The 14,350-nt window shown below is 38.5% G+C and overlaps 1 protein-coding gene across 5 annotated transcripts in view; it reads left to right on the top strand.

Moving 5' to 3' along the window:
• Nucleotides 1–14,350, top strand: part of NPNT (nephronectin) — a 77,176-nt gene that overhangs the window by 31,410 nt on the left and 31,416 nt on the right. For 2 of the 5 annotated variants that reach the window (XM_032794236.2, XM_032794235.2), the window contains 5 exons: nt 153–245; nt 5,750–5,842; nt 11,777–11,896; nt 12,740–12,859; nt 14,113–14,247. In XM_032794236.2, coding sequence (XP_032650127.1) covers nt 153–245; nt 5,750–5,842; nt 11,777–11,896; nt 12,740–12,859; nt 14,113–14,247 — 561 coding nt within the window. The remainder of the gene's footprint in view (nt 1–152; nt 246–5,749; nt 5,843–11,776; nt 11,897–12,739; nt 12,860–14,112; nt 14,248–14,350) is intronic. The other 3 variants (XM_032794237.2, XM_032794238.2, XM_032794239.2) reach the window with 2 other exon arrangements.

Genomic DNA, 14,350 nt, shown 5'->3' with positions numbered 1-14,350 from the left:
TATTGTTGAAAATACACTTTATGTGAGCAATGTGGGGTTAAAATGTGAAGTGATGTACAGGGGCTAAGTATTAATAGTATATGTGCTGCTTTCATTAAAGTAAAATATTATTGTTAATTAGATCAGAACAAAAATATATGTTCTATTTGCAGCTATATGTCAGCCTAGATGCAAACATGGTGAATGTATTGGACCAAACAAATGCAAATGTCTCCCAGGGTATACTGGAAAAACCTGCAACCAAGGTAAGAAAAGAAAACAAATCTTTAATTAAATAATAAAAAAAGCCTACACATGAGACTGCAGAATAATTTTTATCCTAAAAATATTAAATAATGTTATGCATAGCGGCTTAAATTTTCTTCTTATTTGTAAACAATTAACTGAGTATACCTGTATAGCATTCATAAAGGGAATGTACTGTATATCCTGCTCTTGCAGAATAATGGACTTCATCTTCTAGGTCTTTTACAGATGTAACGTGTAATGATGATAAGGGTTTTCTTAGCACTTGAGTCTAGTGGTCTGTGGGTATTTAATTAAAGTCCCTTTAATTTAGGCTGCTTTATACCTCATCACCAGTCGATCAGAGAAAACTAATTTGGTGTGTTAGTGCTCAGTTAGATAATTTCTTACACTTCTCTAAAGTTATAAACAATATGATGAATATTGATATTATAAATAGTCAAATCAAGGAGTTAACAATAATACAATGTTAAACTGATCTAACTACTAAGAGAGCAATTTAAGAAGAAGAACTGGTCAAGTTATTGCATTGGCACAACAAGTAATCAAATCACAAAGCTGACACTACACAAATGATTAAATGACTTTTTAAATCTTTTTAATCTCTGCTCCCCTGAGGTACAAAATGTCTCAGCCTCACACACACACCTCTACCTAAAAAGGCTAGGACAGTATTTTTTTTCATGGCAGGCGTCCTGCACAGATGTTCAAATGTCCTGTTAAGGAGATGGAAATAATAAGGGTACTTAGAAAAGTAAGGGCATGTCTACACGGGCACTTTACAGCGCTGCAACTTTCTCGCCTAGGGGTGTGAAAAAAAACACCCCTGAGCATTGCAGGTTCAGCACTTTAAAGTGTCAGTGGTAGCATGATAGTACCTGAGCCAGAAGTCATTGCCTGTTCCGCAAACTGCGGTTTCTAACTAACTCTGAAGCTTCAAAGACTATAAGCTAAAGAACACACACTTAGGACACATCTTCACTGGCAAAGGGTGTGTTCTTTAGCTTATAGTCTTTGAAGCTTCAGAGTTAGTTAGAAACCGCAGTTTGCGGAACAGGCAATGACTTCTGGCTCAGGTACCATCATGCTAGCGGACATGATTCTTGGGTTAGCTGGCTAGTCTGCAATGTCTTTGTCTCTGCTTTCCTTGGAAGGGAAAGTATGACTATCAGACATAGTAGCGGTGTTGTGGTAATCTCAAGAATAGCACGCTTTTTCCTTTTTACCTGGTCTTTTGTGAGTGAAACTCAGGCTAGTATTGTCCCACTGGACTTCCTGTTGTGACCTTGTGACTGAATCAGGGAATCTGCATTGTCCAATTCTGATTAGGTGATGTCAGTATGAATCTTGGTCCACTTTTGGAGTTCTCCTTTTAGGGTACTGTTTCTTAGTTACATCCACAAGTCTGTGCTTTTCCACAATGAGCAACATTGAGGGAATAAGAGGAGGTGAAAACTCTATCAAGATGATTTCACTCCTTTGTAGTTAGGTGAACAGCCAACCTCTTGACTGTTGTCACCTGTTGTCTTCCTGGTCATAACATTGTTCTTTGACTTACAAAAGTACAAAAGAGTTCCTTACCCGCCCATACATCCCATGCTTATGCTTCCTAAAAATGGACAAGGCCTCATAAACAAAATATTTACTGAGCTGTTGCCACCTCAGGGATACTGTATCAGGGCTGAGTTAAGCTGCTTCAAAGCTACTTATTAAATCCATTAACATAAACTTATTAAATATGTAATCAATCAAAGTGTTTCCTTGATGTCTACAAGACTACGTCCACGCTATTCTGATGCTGGTATCTGAATATGCAGAGTCACTGGCATCACTAGTGTTTTGAAGCAGGAGAAGCAATTTAGACAACACCTATTAAAAGTAGAATAGAACTTTCTCTCTCTCCCCACCCCCAACCTAATTTACCCTATTTTTAAGGTGTTTTAAATTTCTATAATTTCCAAATTTTGAGGCCATCTCTCTAAAGTCCTGCAGTCATTGTGTGATTTCAGTTGACATTTTTCACAGGTAAAGTCCTCAGTTCAGGAAAGCATTTAAGTATGTGGGTAAATTGAATTGAAGTTAATGGGATTTAGCACCTCTGTGACATACAGGGTACAATCCAGACTGATGAGTAGCTGTCTCACCCCTGCCCTGTAACCAGGGCTATCCTTTAAAATGTCTTGCTGCTCACCGTCTCCAGCATGAACACACTCCCGTCTGTGTGTCTGCTTCAGCCAACCAGCCAGCCACACCTTGGTTCTCATCAGCCTTAAAAACTACCACAGGGTTACCCCAATGCACTCCCAATCTCAGATTTCCCCCTAGAAATGTATGTTCTGTACTGCCCAATCCTCTCCTGGACAGTGCAATGTACTGAGTCCATTATTCCTTTAAGGGAATAATATGCACACAACTTGTTGCCCCAAATGAAGTTACTCAGACACTTCATCTTGAACACAGTTGATTAGATAAAACAATAAAATGGGTTCATTAACTACAAAGAGATTTTAAGTGAGAAGAAGTAATAAGACATTGAAGTCAGAAATAGTTACAAGAAAAATAGAGATAACATGCTTACTGGTGCCTAACTTAATGAACTATATTAGATTCAAGCAAAGTGTGTCACCATAGCAGATTACTGACCTTTTCCCCAGAGTCCAACCATTGCTTTGTCTCTTCAGGTGCAGTGAATGTGATAGACAGAGAGAGGGGTGCATGGGTTTTTTGTCCCTTCTTTTTATAGTTTCAGTCCCCTGCTTGAAAAATATTTCTAGTTGAGAGCAAAGAGCCAAAGAATCTATGTGGAAGGATATTCCCTTCTGGGTTTTGCACCCATTTGAACTTCCTTTGTGTTCTTTTCATGCTTGTTGGCTCTGTTTACTGCTTAAATGCAAAATAAGCAGAGCACGCATTCCTTTGTTCAGGACACAGACCTGACATCATACAGGGAAATCTTATAATTTCACATACAGTGTTGCCACGCATATTTTACCAGGACAGTACTGACCAGCAAATTATGAGTTTTCAAATGACATCTTACAAGGCATACTTTGAAGATTATTGGAATAGTGTACAGGGTGTGAATACAGGAGTGTGTTTTGTCACAAACTTCTTAAAGTTAAGCACATACTTATGTGTTTTACTGAATCAGGTCCAAAAGATGTAGCACTTGGCCCTTTACAGAGGTAATGAGGGAATTTAGGCACCAAGCTTAAGTTTTGATAATGAAATAGTTTTTATTTTACTGAAAAATTTTAATGCACATGTTTTTAATTGAAATATTCTCTCCTGCAGTGTTGTTAACCCAAAACTGCCTAGAACACCCCCACACAATTCATAATTAAAAGCTGAAAACAATGTTATTCCCTTCTTGCTAAATTACCATAGCTGAAGTTTTAACTCTTCCATTGGTGTAACTGATCTCCAAAAATGCAGAGCAATTTATATAGCACAGAACATTACACACAATTATAATACAGGACTTCTATTAACTTGTGAAGACTAAGGCGTGTATGTATGAAGTAATATGTCATACACAGTCTCAGTCATCCTCTGCAGTTGTCTAAAATGATAGAAAAATCTGTATAGCCTTTTTTCTGAAAAAGCAGATGGGGATGTTGTAGGAAACACTGAGAATATCAGAGCCAAGCTGCTGTTCAGAATTATATCCCCTGATGTTTACTAATCCTTCTATGGCACACTGATCTCTAAATATATTTTTCTTTTAAAATATATTTTTTTCAGATTTGCTAATCCTTTCCTGACAGACTTCTTTGGAAATAAATGCCGTGTGGCGTTGCCCCTTACTTCTGCTCTTATTTTCCCTCTTTAGTGTTGTCTTTACTTTTCACTCTGGTCCAACACTCATAAGGATGGCATGCTGTGATTTTACTATTCTGATGAGTATGCTGTCTTGGTCACTTCAGAGCTTTACCTAGAGTGTTCAGTACAGTTTTAGATGCACAGTAACATATATTAGCTTTACAGTAACTTATGTATGGTACACAGACTACCTCAGGCTCTGATGTCCTGAGCTAAAACAGCTTTGGACCTGAGAAACCTCCCAGAAACCCAGGGTGCTATATGAAGTATGGCAGATGGTTTGGTGGGTGGCCATCTTGTCTCTTAGTCAGTATTGAGCCAGTGTTCCAGTGACACATTGTTACTGGAAGTGAGGCGTAGGGTTTTCAAAAGTGCCTACGTAACTTAGGAGGACAATGGGATTTGTGCTTTTAAGTCACTTAGGCACTTAAGAAAATCCTACCTGATGTCTTTTGGTTGAATTGTAAACTGAAGCCCTGTTCACAGCATTTTTCAAATCACAAGATTAGGATCATTAACACAGTGTCCTAATCAGATTGCAATTTGAGTGACTGCTTTATGCCTGAATAAAACAATTCCCCTTGTGTTTCCATTGACGGTGTGTCAATTCCCGTCCTACAATAAAAGCATTATTGTGTATTGTTGCTGGCATAGACGGTCTGATGCACTCATCTCTAGAGAAAATATATATATCTCCAGGGTATAAACCACTTTTGGATTTGTCTGGATGAAAGTAACTATATGAATACAAGGTGTTACTGCTGTTATTAGACTTTATATTTAATCTATTCAGAACCCATTATATTTAATATATTTAATCTATATTAATCTACCTCTTGTGAACCAAGTAAAGGATCACCTGAAATCTCATAAGATGCTGAACTTCAGCTGGCTGGTTACATCTGAAAGTCAATCACTCTTCCCAGGGGCACTGGAGTATAACCTTTAACTCCTGCTTCGGTTCATCAACACTAAATTACAGTTGCCTGGCACCTTTGTATGAGTGTGTTATTAGGAGGTTAAATTGAGTTGGTAGCTAAATTGCAGTACCCTTGTACTAGTAGTAACAGAGCCCTCCCCATTGTGTAAAAATCTTATTTTGTGACCTTCACACTTCAGTTTTTGTTTTTCAACCTCATTTTGCAGTTTGGGTCAGTGTTTGAGATAGGTGGTAGCTGGAGACAGTTAAAGGAATGCTGAAAGTTTTAAAAATTTTTTATCAGCTTTGTAAGCTAGTTGTAAAACGACCAGCATTTTTTGCAAAACATACTCTTCAAAAATTTGCAACTAGTTCTATAGTGGTAGCTGTTTCCCTGACCTAAGATGTGTTATGTGTTTGCTACTTAGTGAATTGATATGTAGCACAAGTAGTTAAAGACTCACAGATTTGTGTTAGCAATATAAAATATTTGCAGTGTTTTCTGTGACAGGTGATGTATTACAGTAGACAAAGGATGATTTTCTATATAAAATTAAAGAAATATAGTAGCATGTGTTCCACAACTAGTTTTCTGAATGCTTTTGTTCCAGGACCAGTTTACAAACATAAGGTACGTCTCTTTTTTTTTTTTTAACGCAGTTCGTAGAGTCTGCATTGATGGTTTTTGACATAATAAAGTAATACATCATTACAGGGATTTGGCCTTTTGACTATTATTATGCCTTTTCCCCCTTCGTGAAGCTGAGCACCTGTATACAAACCCAACTGATCGGCACAGTGAACCACCTCTATTTCGCCCCCTGGATCATCATACAACAAATGTGCCTTCAAGGGGTGAGAAAGTCCTTTATTTCAGGTGGTGTGCTCGTTCCACCTGCATGGCTTCATATGATAATAAAAAGTTCTTGCAAATGTACTGAAGTACAATGAATTAATGGCTGCCATGTGAAAGCCAGGCCTGCAGTATCATTGGCATGCAAAGCAAAGATGCAGTTACACTTCTTTGATGCTATTAGTGCTGTATGCCTGTATTCTGAAAAGACTTTGATAATCCTTTTAACTTCCCGTTGTTTCTTTTCTGCTTTGTTCTTTCAGGATGTGCACTGCTTTTTCTAAATTCTTTTTCTATACTGGCATAGCTAGGTCACCGTAGCTATGCTGCTATTGGAGCAGTCTAGCTTTTTTGCTGCCCCAAGCACGGCAGTCAGGCAGCCTTCAGTGGCGTGCCTGCGGAAGGTCCCTGGTCCCACAGATTCGGCGTACCTGCCGCCAAATTACCGCCAAATCCGCGGGACTGGTGGACCTCCTGCAGGCAAGCTGCTGCCCTCGCAAGGACCGGCAGGGCGGCCCCTGTGGCTTGCCGCCCCAGGCACACGCTTGGAGCGCTGGTGCCTGGAGCCGCTGCTGGCTACTATAATGCCTTAGTGTAGACACAACCTACACTTATGGAAAGAGTTTTTCTGTCAATGTAGAATCCTACGTTCCCGAACATAAGCATTCTTTCGTCGACATAGCTTCTTACACAGAGGGTTAGAATGGCACAGCTATGGTGCTTGTGGTGAAAACTTTTAAGTGTAGATCAGGTGTAAACCAAGCGAAATGGAAATTGTTTATCGGGTTCAGTATGATTTATTTTCCAGCTTTGTTTCATAGAGAGACTATTGTTAACTTCATGGTTTGACTATTATTGTGTTGTCTATTAGACAAATGGTGTGATTGCATAGACCATGTCTGAGGGTGTGCAAATCTGCTCTCTTTCTCAAGTGAAACTGATAATGTACTGAAAATGAAAACTGATCTATTTTTTATGTATAGGTGATGAAGGCTTGAATATTTTATTTGGCTTCTGGTCAGTGACTTTCTTTTCTAGCCTAATCTAAGTAAATTCAATGGTGAATTTTTGACCTCTAACTGTGTTGCCTGGTCCAAATTAAAAAGTAGAAAGAAAAGTTTGATTATACAAAAGAATGCTAGGCCTTTGTTGGGATTCACTTGAAATCGGTAATTTAAAGAAAACTAAGTAGAGTGTACAGCATAATCTTGGGGAAAGAAACATGCCTGCCTACAGAAAATCAGTCTTTATCCAAGATGATGCTTCAGAGCAATGTCTCTACACTAGTTAAACAAGTCACACCCAGATTTACCATACACCACCAGTTGTTCTTCCACTGTATTTACATTTTTCATCTCTCTCCTTTTGAAATGTAATATTATGCTCAGCAGCCTGCGCTTATGTTCTGGACCTGCTTTCACAAGCTCCTCCAATATCCAACCTGCTTTTTACATTTAGCACTTTTCAATATATTACTTGCAGCTATTTTTGTATTGACTGTGTAATTACAGCATTTGAATTTTAAGTGGTTTAATGGTAAAATTGTCTAGTTTGGAATAATGGATGAAGATCTTAGTCAGCAGCATAATGGGACTTGTTAAACGCCTCATTTGATGTTGATGCACCTTGTGTTTTTAATTCCATTATAAATTTCTTAATGAACAAAAGGAGGAGTGTTGTACATTATTTTTATTTTATATAACAAGTTTTATTTATGGAACATTCTGATTTTACCTTTCAATCTTTTAGAGGAAAATTCTGCTCTTTTCTCCCCCTCCCCCGTTTTGGATGAAGTATTTATTCTAAGTGAGCTATCATTATAGATATTGTTTGAAATGCCAAATTGATACCTCTAGATAAGTACCTGACCTTTCTTAAAACCACCATATGTTTGCAGTATATTCAGTGTGTTGCTATACATGACCCTGTAAATGCTAACGTTAGCCTGAGCCTGTTTAAGAATAACATGACCATATGTAAACAACAAAAATATGAAGCATCTGAAGATGATGGAGAACACTAATAGCAGAAATGTTTCTGAGCCAAGAACAGGGATGCAATCCGTATGCATACTGGCTGATCCATTTTTTCCTCTTGCCCATATGCAAAATATCTATAAACTTTTGAGAAGGACACACTGTTGAACATAGTCTGTGTGTGGTGCTATATGAAGAGAACCATCATTGTGTTAATAAAAGATTTTATGAAGAACCAAATGAACCTCCCAGTGACTGTTGACCTAAGAAATTGAATATTACATGCAGTGTAGATAGGTACAAAGTATATACCTATCTATACTGAAATTGGGAAAGAAGCTACAGTAGTGTTGGCAAAGAGGGGTTAAAATGCGACACCTGGGAAAATACAGTTGGACAGTAGATCTGTTAGTAAGCCCACAGAGCAGCACATTGTAACATTTGAGCCTATTTTGAAAGCACCAGTTTTTCAGTTAGGTAATGAAGGTGATGACAAACACTTCCTTTTCCATGTAATAGTGGGAGATTTTGTAGCATGAGTTCAGACTAAAGGATTAACAACAAACTATCTCTCAATAGGAAGGCGCAAAGGCAGAGGACACAAACCATTTTTAAATCTAATGGAGCTGTACGAAGGGCCTTATTTTGGCTCTCCCTTTATGTTGAACCATTAGGATGTCAGCCATGCTACCACTGAAACAAATCTGCACCTTTGTTTAAAGACCAGGCATCTTCCAAGTATTTGCTTTGATTTAGATCTTGATAAACATGCTGTATTCAAAAACCAGTCCTGGGCCTGCTTTCATTCACATGTAGAAGTGGAATTAAGGCTTGGTCTACACTAGCAACTTATGTTGGTATAACTGCCTTGCTCAGGGATGTAGAAAATCCACACCCCTGAGTGACACGGTTATACCAAGGGTTGTAGCAATTTAAAGTGTAGACAGAGCTATGTCGATGGGATGGCTTCTCTCGTAGCCATAGCTACTGCCTCAAGGGGAGGTGGGGTAACTACGCCAACAGGAGAAGTCCTCCCGTCGGCATAAGTAATGTCTTCACTGAAGTGCTACAGAAGTGTAGCTACATCAGTGCAGCCTTTTAAGTGCAGACAAGTCTGTAGTGAAGTTAATAGAAATAAGCAAGTTATGTTTTGGCTAAAACCAAACAAATAAAGGCACACATGGAATGGAATCTTTATATACTTTCCAGCATCTACTTTATATACTCTGGTTATTCTGAGAATGTGTTACTGATAACCATCCTTCAGCATCATGGCCTTCAATTCTCTACTAAAAATATTTTATACCATGTGACAGGATATTCAAAGCCCTGTGGAGAAGTCCACTTATTTAAGATCCATAATATCTACAATTTATGCAGAAAAAAATATTTTAAACTCAGATTATTAATCAGTTGTTACATCATTAAAGTATGGATCCATGGTGGTGACTCCATAATTAAGATTTAAAGACACTTTTCGTTATGGATAAAATTTTCATAAATGCTTAATTGACATAGGAGCTTAAGTCCAAGGACTCTCAATAGGACTTACACTCCTAAATCACATAGACACTTTTGAAAATTTTCCCATTATAAGTCTAGTGTTAACACTTTCCTTCCTTAACCTATATCCACTTCTATTGAAAACCCTCTGAACTTGTCATATTCTTTTTATAATCATGTTAGTACTTAGTGTGTTTGGTGCAAACAACTCCTGAAGTAGGTCTGAGTTTACAATATAAATACACATACCCTCAGTGCCTTTTGTTTGTATGTCTACACTGCACTAAAACACTCATAATTGGTCCATGTCAGCTCACTCAGGCTGTAGGGCTATAAAATTGCCACACAGATGTTTGGGCTCAGGAACTCTGTGACGGGGGAGGGTCCCAGAGTCCAGGCTGCAGCCCAAGCCTGAATGTCTCCATGGCAATGCAGCCGGAACCCCATGAGCCTGAATCAGCTGACATAGGCCAGCCATAGGTGTTTTAGTGCACTCTTTCACCTAAACACTTCACTGTGGTTTTATTTTTTAGGGGAAAAAAATCACAAAGTTCTCCTTCCACTCAGTTATAACATAAGAACGGCCCTACTGGGTCAGACCAAAGGTCCATCTAGCCCAGTATCTTGTCTACTTACAGTGGCCAGTACCAGGTGCCCCAGAGGATGAACAGAACAGGTAATCATCAAGTAATCCATCCCCTGTCGCTCATTCCCAGCTTCTGGCAAACAGAGGCTAGAGATACCTCTAATCTAATAGCTAATGGCTAATTCATTATCATTCCCTTTCACTATCCCATTTACTCAAATTACCAATAGCTAGAACTCTTACCTCAAGATCATGATCCCCATAGTCAGAGACAAGAAGCAGTAAAATATGTACCCATCTCCTATGTAATCTACTCTATTTTTTGCTTTTGGCAGCAGTGTCAAAGAAACAATTACCACCTCCCAGTAGCTAAGCTAAGGCAGATTCTTCACAGTCCTTCCCAACCATCTTCCTATTTTGGAGCAAAGACTCAACATCTTGTCTCTTTCCCTTAACATGCAGTCCACAGACAACAGGCAACTATTCCTCATCCACCATCTTATGAAGGTCCTGAAACTTCAATTTACCTCATCCACATCCCCTTTAAGCACTGGCAAACCTAAGGTTTATTCTCCCAATACTGGTCAAAGATTGCAATTTCCAAATGTATTCCAGAGAGACACTTTTACCTATCTATGTAGCCAACCCACTCTAAGCAGAAACAAATATTGGTCTTAACCCTACAATTCTTACTCAGATGACCTTGTCTTCATTAGGACTTTGCTTCTGATAAATTTAGAAGTTTTAAGTGAAATTGTGTGGTTAAATAAGACAATGAACCACCTGACTATTTTGAGTAACCAGGTGCTTAGCTGGTATAGAGCATCATAGCTACATTGACTTCAACAGAACTATACCGTTTCACATCAACTGAGGATCTGGCACATAATGTACAGTACTTTAAATCAGAGAGATTTACAGGTCAGTAGCAAGCCACAATTTCAACCTGTAATTACATAATAATTTACCAACTAGATTTGTAAGTGGGTTTATGAATAACAGAGTTTTTTATTTTTATTCTTTTAAGATGTAAATTGTGGGCCATGCACTATTAGTTCTGTACTAAGTCAGTACTCCCTCTCATACCACCAGCATATCCGTGCTTTCTTACTGAATTTGAATTTTGTGGGCATTCATAGCTCAGTATTTATTTTCCATTACAAATTTTTTGTTTGCTAAAGCTACAATTGTAGGTTGAACATTTTCATAATGTGTAATTCATTAGTTCCTTGTATAGTCCAGTTTAAACCTGAAATCCAGAATCACAGGTAATCTTTAACACATACATTAGCAATGCCAAATACCTTCTTCAACAGATAAGTGAAAACATACCTAGCTTCTTCCTCCCCACCCAGCCTTTTACATTTTACTTCTGTAGTACTCAGAAAACGTATTGGACTGATAGGTCTAGATAATCAAGTGCCAAATATCTCCCCCAGACTGTTACAACAGTGGCAATGCCAGCTTTCTCATGCTGCCCCACTAATGTTCCTCAAGCAATCTAAAGGGAATACCTCCAGAAGTGAGATGGTAGGTCAGCTTCCACACACATTCGGTCAATGTCATCTCTGGTGAAATTCCTGTTACTGCCAATTAATGCTAATAGTGCCAGTTACTGCCATTTCTGAGAGTGGAATTTGTAATGTGGACATAAAGGGGAGTGGATTAACTTGTAAATGAACCGAACAACATTTACTTCACATGTGGTACCGAACAGTGCTCATGTAGTCAAATCTGATCATAGTAGAGCTGGGCTGCATATGAAAGACTCATCCCTTCCCCCATCGTTTCCCAACTAGAACAACTTCAAATGCTCATTTTTTATGTGCGTAATTTGTTTGCTTGTTCTCTCCTCTGCCTATTAATTTCAGATCTAAACGAGTGTGGATTAAAGCCTCGTCCATGCAAACATCGATGCATGAATACCTACGGTAGCTACAAATGCTATTGTCTGAATGGATACATGCTTATGCCAGATGGATCATGTTCTAGTATGTCAAGACTCCTTAGCTTTCTTTTTTTCAAACTCCAGTTAATGTGTTTTAATGCCTTGAGGTGCTCAGTAAATTTCTACTGGACAAGGATGAGTGCCAAGGCAAAAGTCTCCTCATTCTGAAAATTGTGCACCAATCTGGTAAAATTAGACTCAGCCAAACAAGAATAAATAATTTCATTTTATTAGTTATTACCCATTTTTCCAATCTGTTCTTCAGATGTGTATATCACTGTTGTTCTGCCTATGGGGATAGGCACTTGCTGTGCTCTCAGCAGCAAGACGTGTAGTGCTGCTATATTATGGCCACATACATGTAAAATTGTTAAAGCAACAGATGCCTGTTGGCTCCACAGTATACCACTGTCCTGTGATCTTACTAGAGATCAGATTCCTTCTCACTCCCATAAAAGTAGATATTTTTGAGTATATGAACAAAGAAGGAGAGAGAGACAGTGACCTTTAATTAAAGATATTGAACCAGCGTCACTGCAGTCAGGAGTTGGCATTGTTAAATGAGTCCATCTGTGAAGGGTTTTTAGTGCATGTTGGGGTTTATTTTCAGCATGGGAATTGTGTGCCACAACACAGCTAGCTAAAATCTGTACTCTGTGACGTAATGTCTCTTATAAATACAGTCTGTGAAATGAAGAGCACAAATTTACAGCATATCTATTTGCTTTTGAAGGGCCTAACCCAACTCCTATTACAGTCAGCAGGAGTCTTCCACTGACTTTCATGGTCGCTGGACTGGACTTTAATGCTCCAAAGATTCCAGCAATTTACCTGTATGATGCTGAGTCCTTATATTTGATCTAAATGTGCAACTGTTTCTCCCTAGATGCTCTTTCTTGTTCAATGGCAAACTGCCAATACGGCTGTGATGTCGTGAAAGGAGAAGTACGCTGCCACTGTCCTTCTCCAGGCTTGCAGCTAGGGCCTGACGGTAGAACCTGCATAGGTAAGTTATTAGTCACGGTTACTGATTTCACTGCTTTCCTCAGGATGTTTTCTTCTTGAACCAAAACACAGTTTCCATGAATTTATCACATATATAGGGAATACATGATAGTATGGTGTGTTTGGATAGCCACGCTACTCAGGTATTCTCAAACCAGTACCAGTCATGTATTCTGTGTCTATCACATGTTACAGAAATAATACTTTTAGCAAACTTTAGAGAGTTAAAAAAAATTATTGGGACTATATTTTCAGATCTCTTTGCCTGTAAAATGAGGTGCCTTAGCTAAACTGTACAGGACTCAGAGGGAGCAATAAAACCTGTATAAATGACTTGAAGCAGCTTTTCTAGACATAAGAATGTCATGGATTTGAGGACCAATATTTTGAGCCCTTCCAGAGGTAGAATCAAGTGCTGTGCATTCCACAGGGAATCTGGGAATCTTCCCTGTTCAGTAGTATAAAGCTCTCATTTGTAGCCAGTAGGATATCAAGACATCAAGGAAGGACAGCTTCTCCACATATGTGGTGGTGTAGTTATGATGATAGACATGTATCTCTTGAAGTTTACTGTACTTCTATAGTATAGAACAAAATATATACACACCTGTTCAAGGAGAACTGTGTTTCAAAACATTTTGTCTGAATGATTTTTCAGATATGTTTGTTGATTCTACTTACTTGCAATTCAATGTATTATTTATAGTTTACAGCCCACTAATTAAAGGTTCCCAGTGCTTGAGAAATTAAGTACTTCTTTGGATGTTTGAGGCATGTCCCTAGTTTGTTTCTGCTTTACGCCATCATCCTTTATGTCCGGTGTTTGAGTAACTATTTTTCTGTCCAAGGAAAACTGATTACTACACCCTTCAAAATCTGTCAGCATTTCTGGGATTCTCTCTACAACCTTGAGCCAGCTAATATAAATCAATCAGAACAGTCAATGTAAAGTAAGGCTACTCTTGGTAATTTCTAAACTTAACTCCCACCAATCTAAGCACAATGTCTTTCTCTTTCTTGCTGTGCTTTCCGTATTGGCACAGGAGATATGGGGGATAGAGGGAGCACCACCAAAAACTGAGTTCAGGTATTCCATATGGTAGCGCCCAAGCATTGCTATAAGGCTACTAGACTGGGGCAAAAAGGAAGTTTTAAAAAGATTTTTGACCATTCAGTTTTTGAGAGTTGGAATCAATTTGAGGTAGATCATGTCTTAGCTATATTATTAAAAATACAATTAATTTGTGTTTTCAGACGTTGATGAATGTGCGACTGGGAGAGTTGTCTGTCCCAGATTTAGGAAATGTGTTAATACTTTTGGAAGCTATATCTGCAAGTGTCATAAAGGCTTCGACTTGATGTACATTGGAGGCAAATACCAGTGCCACGGTAATAAAATACACTTATTTCAGTGAGTCTTGCATGCATATGGCACACGTTTCCTGTAATACTAATCCAAGGTTTATTATATTGCTATATTAGCTGGCTTAGA

The sequence above is a fragment of the Chelonoidis abingdonii genome, chromosome 5 (genome assembly GCF_003597395.2).
Source record: "Chelonoidis abingdonii isolate Lonesome George chromosome 5, CheloAbing_2.0, whole genome shotgun sequence".
In the NCBI taxonomy this organism is placed as follows: domain Eukaryota; kingdom Metazoa; phylum Chordata; order Testudines; family Testudinidae; genus Chelonoidis; species Chelonoidis abingdonii.
This window is presented reverse-complemented; position numbering and strand designations above follow the sequence as displayed.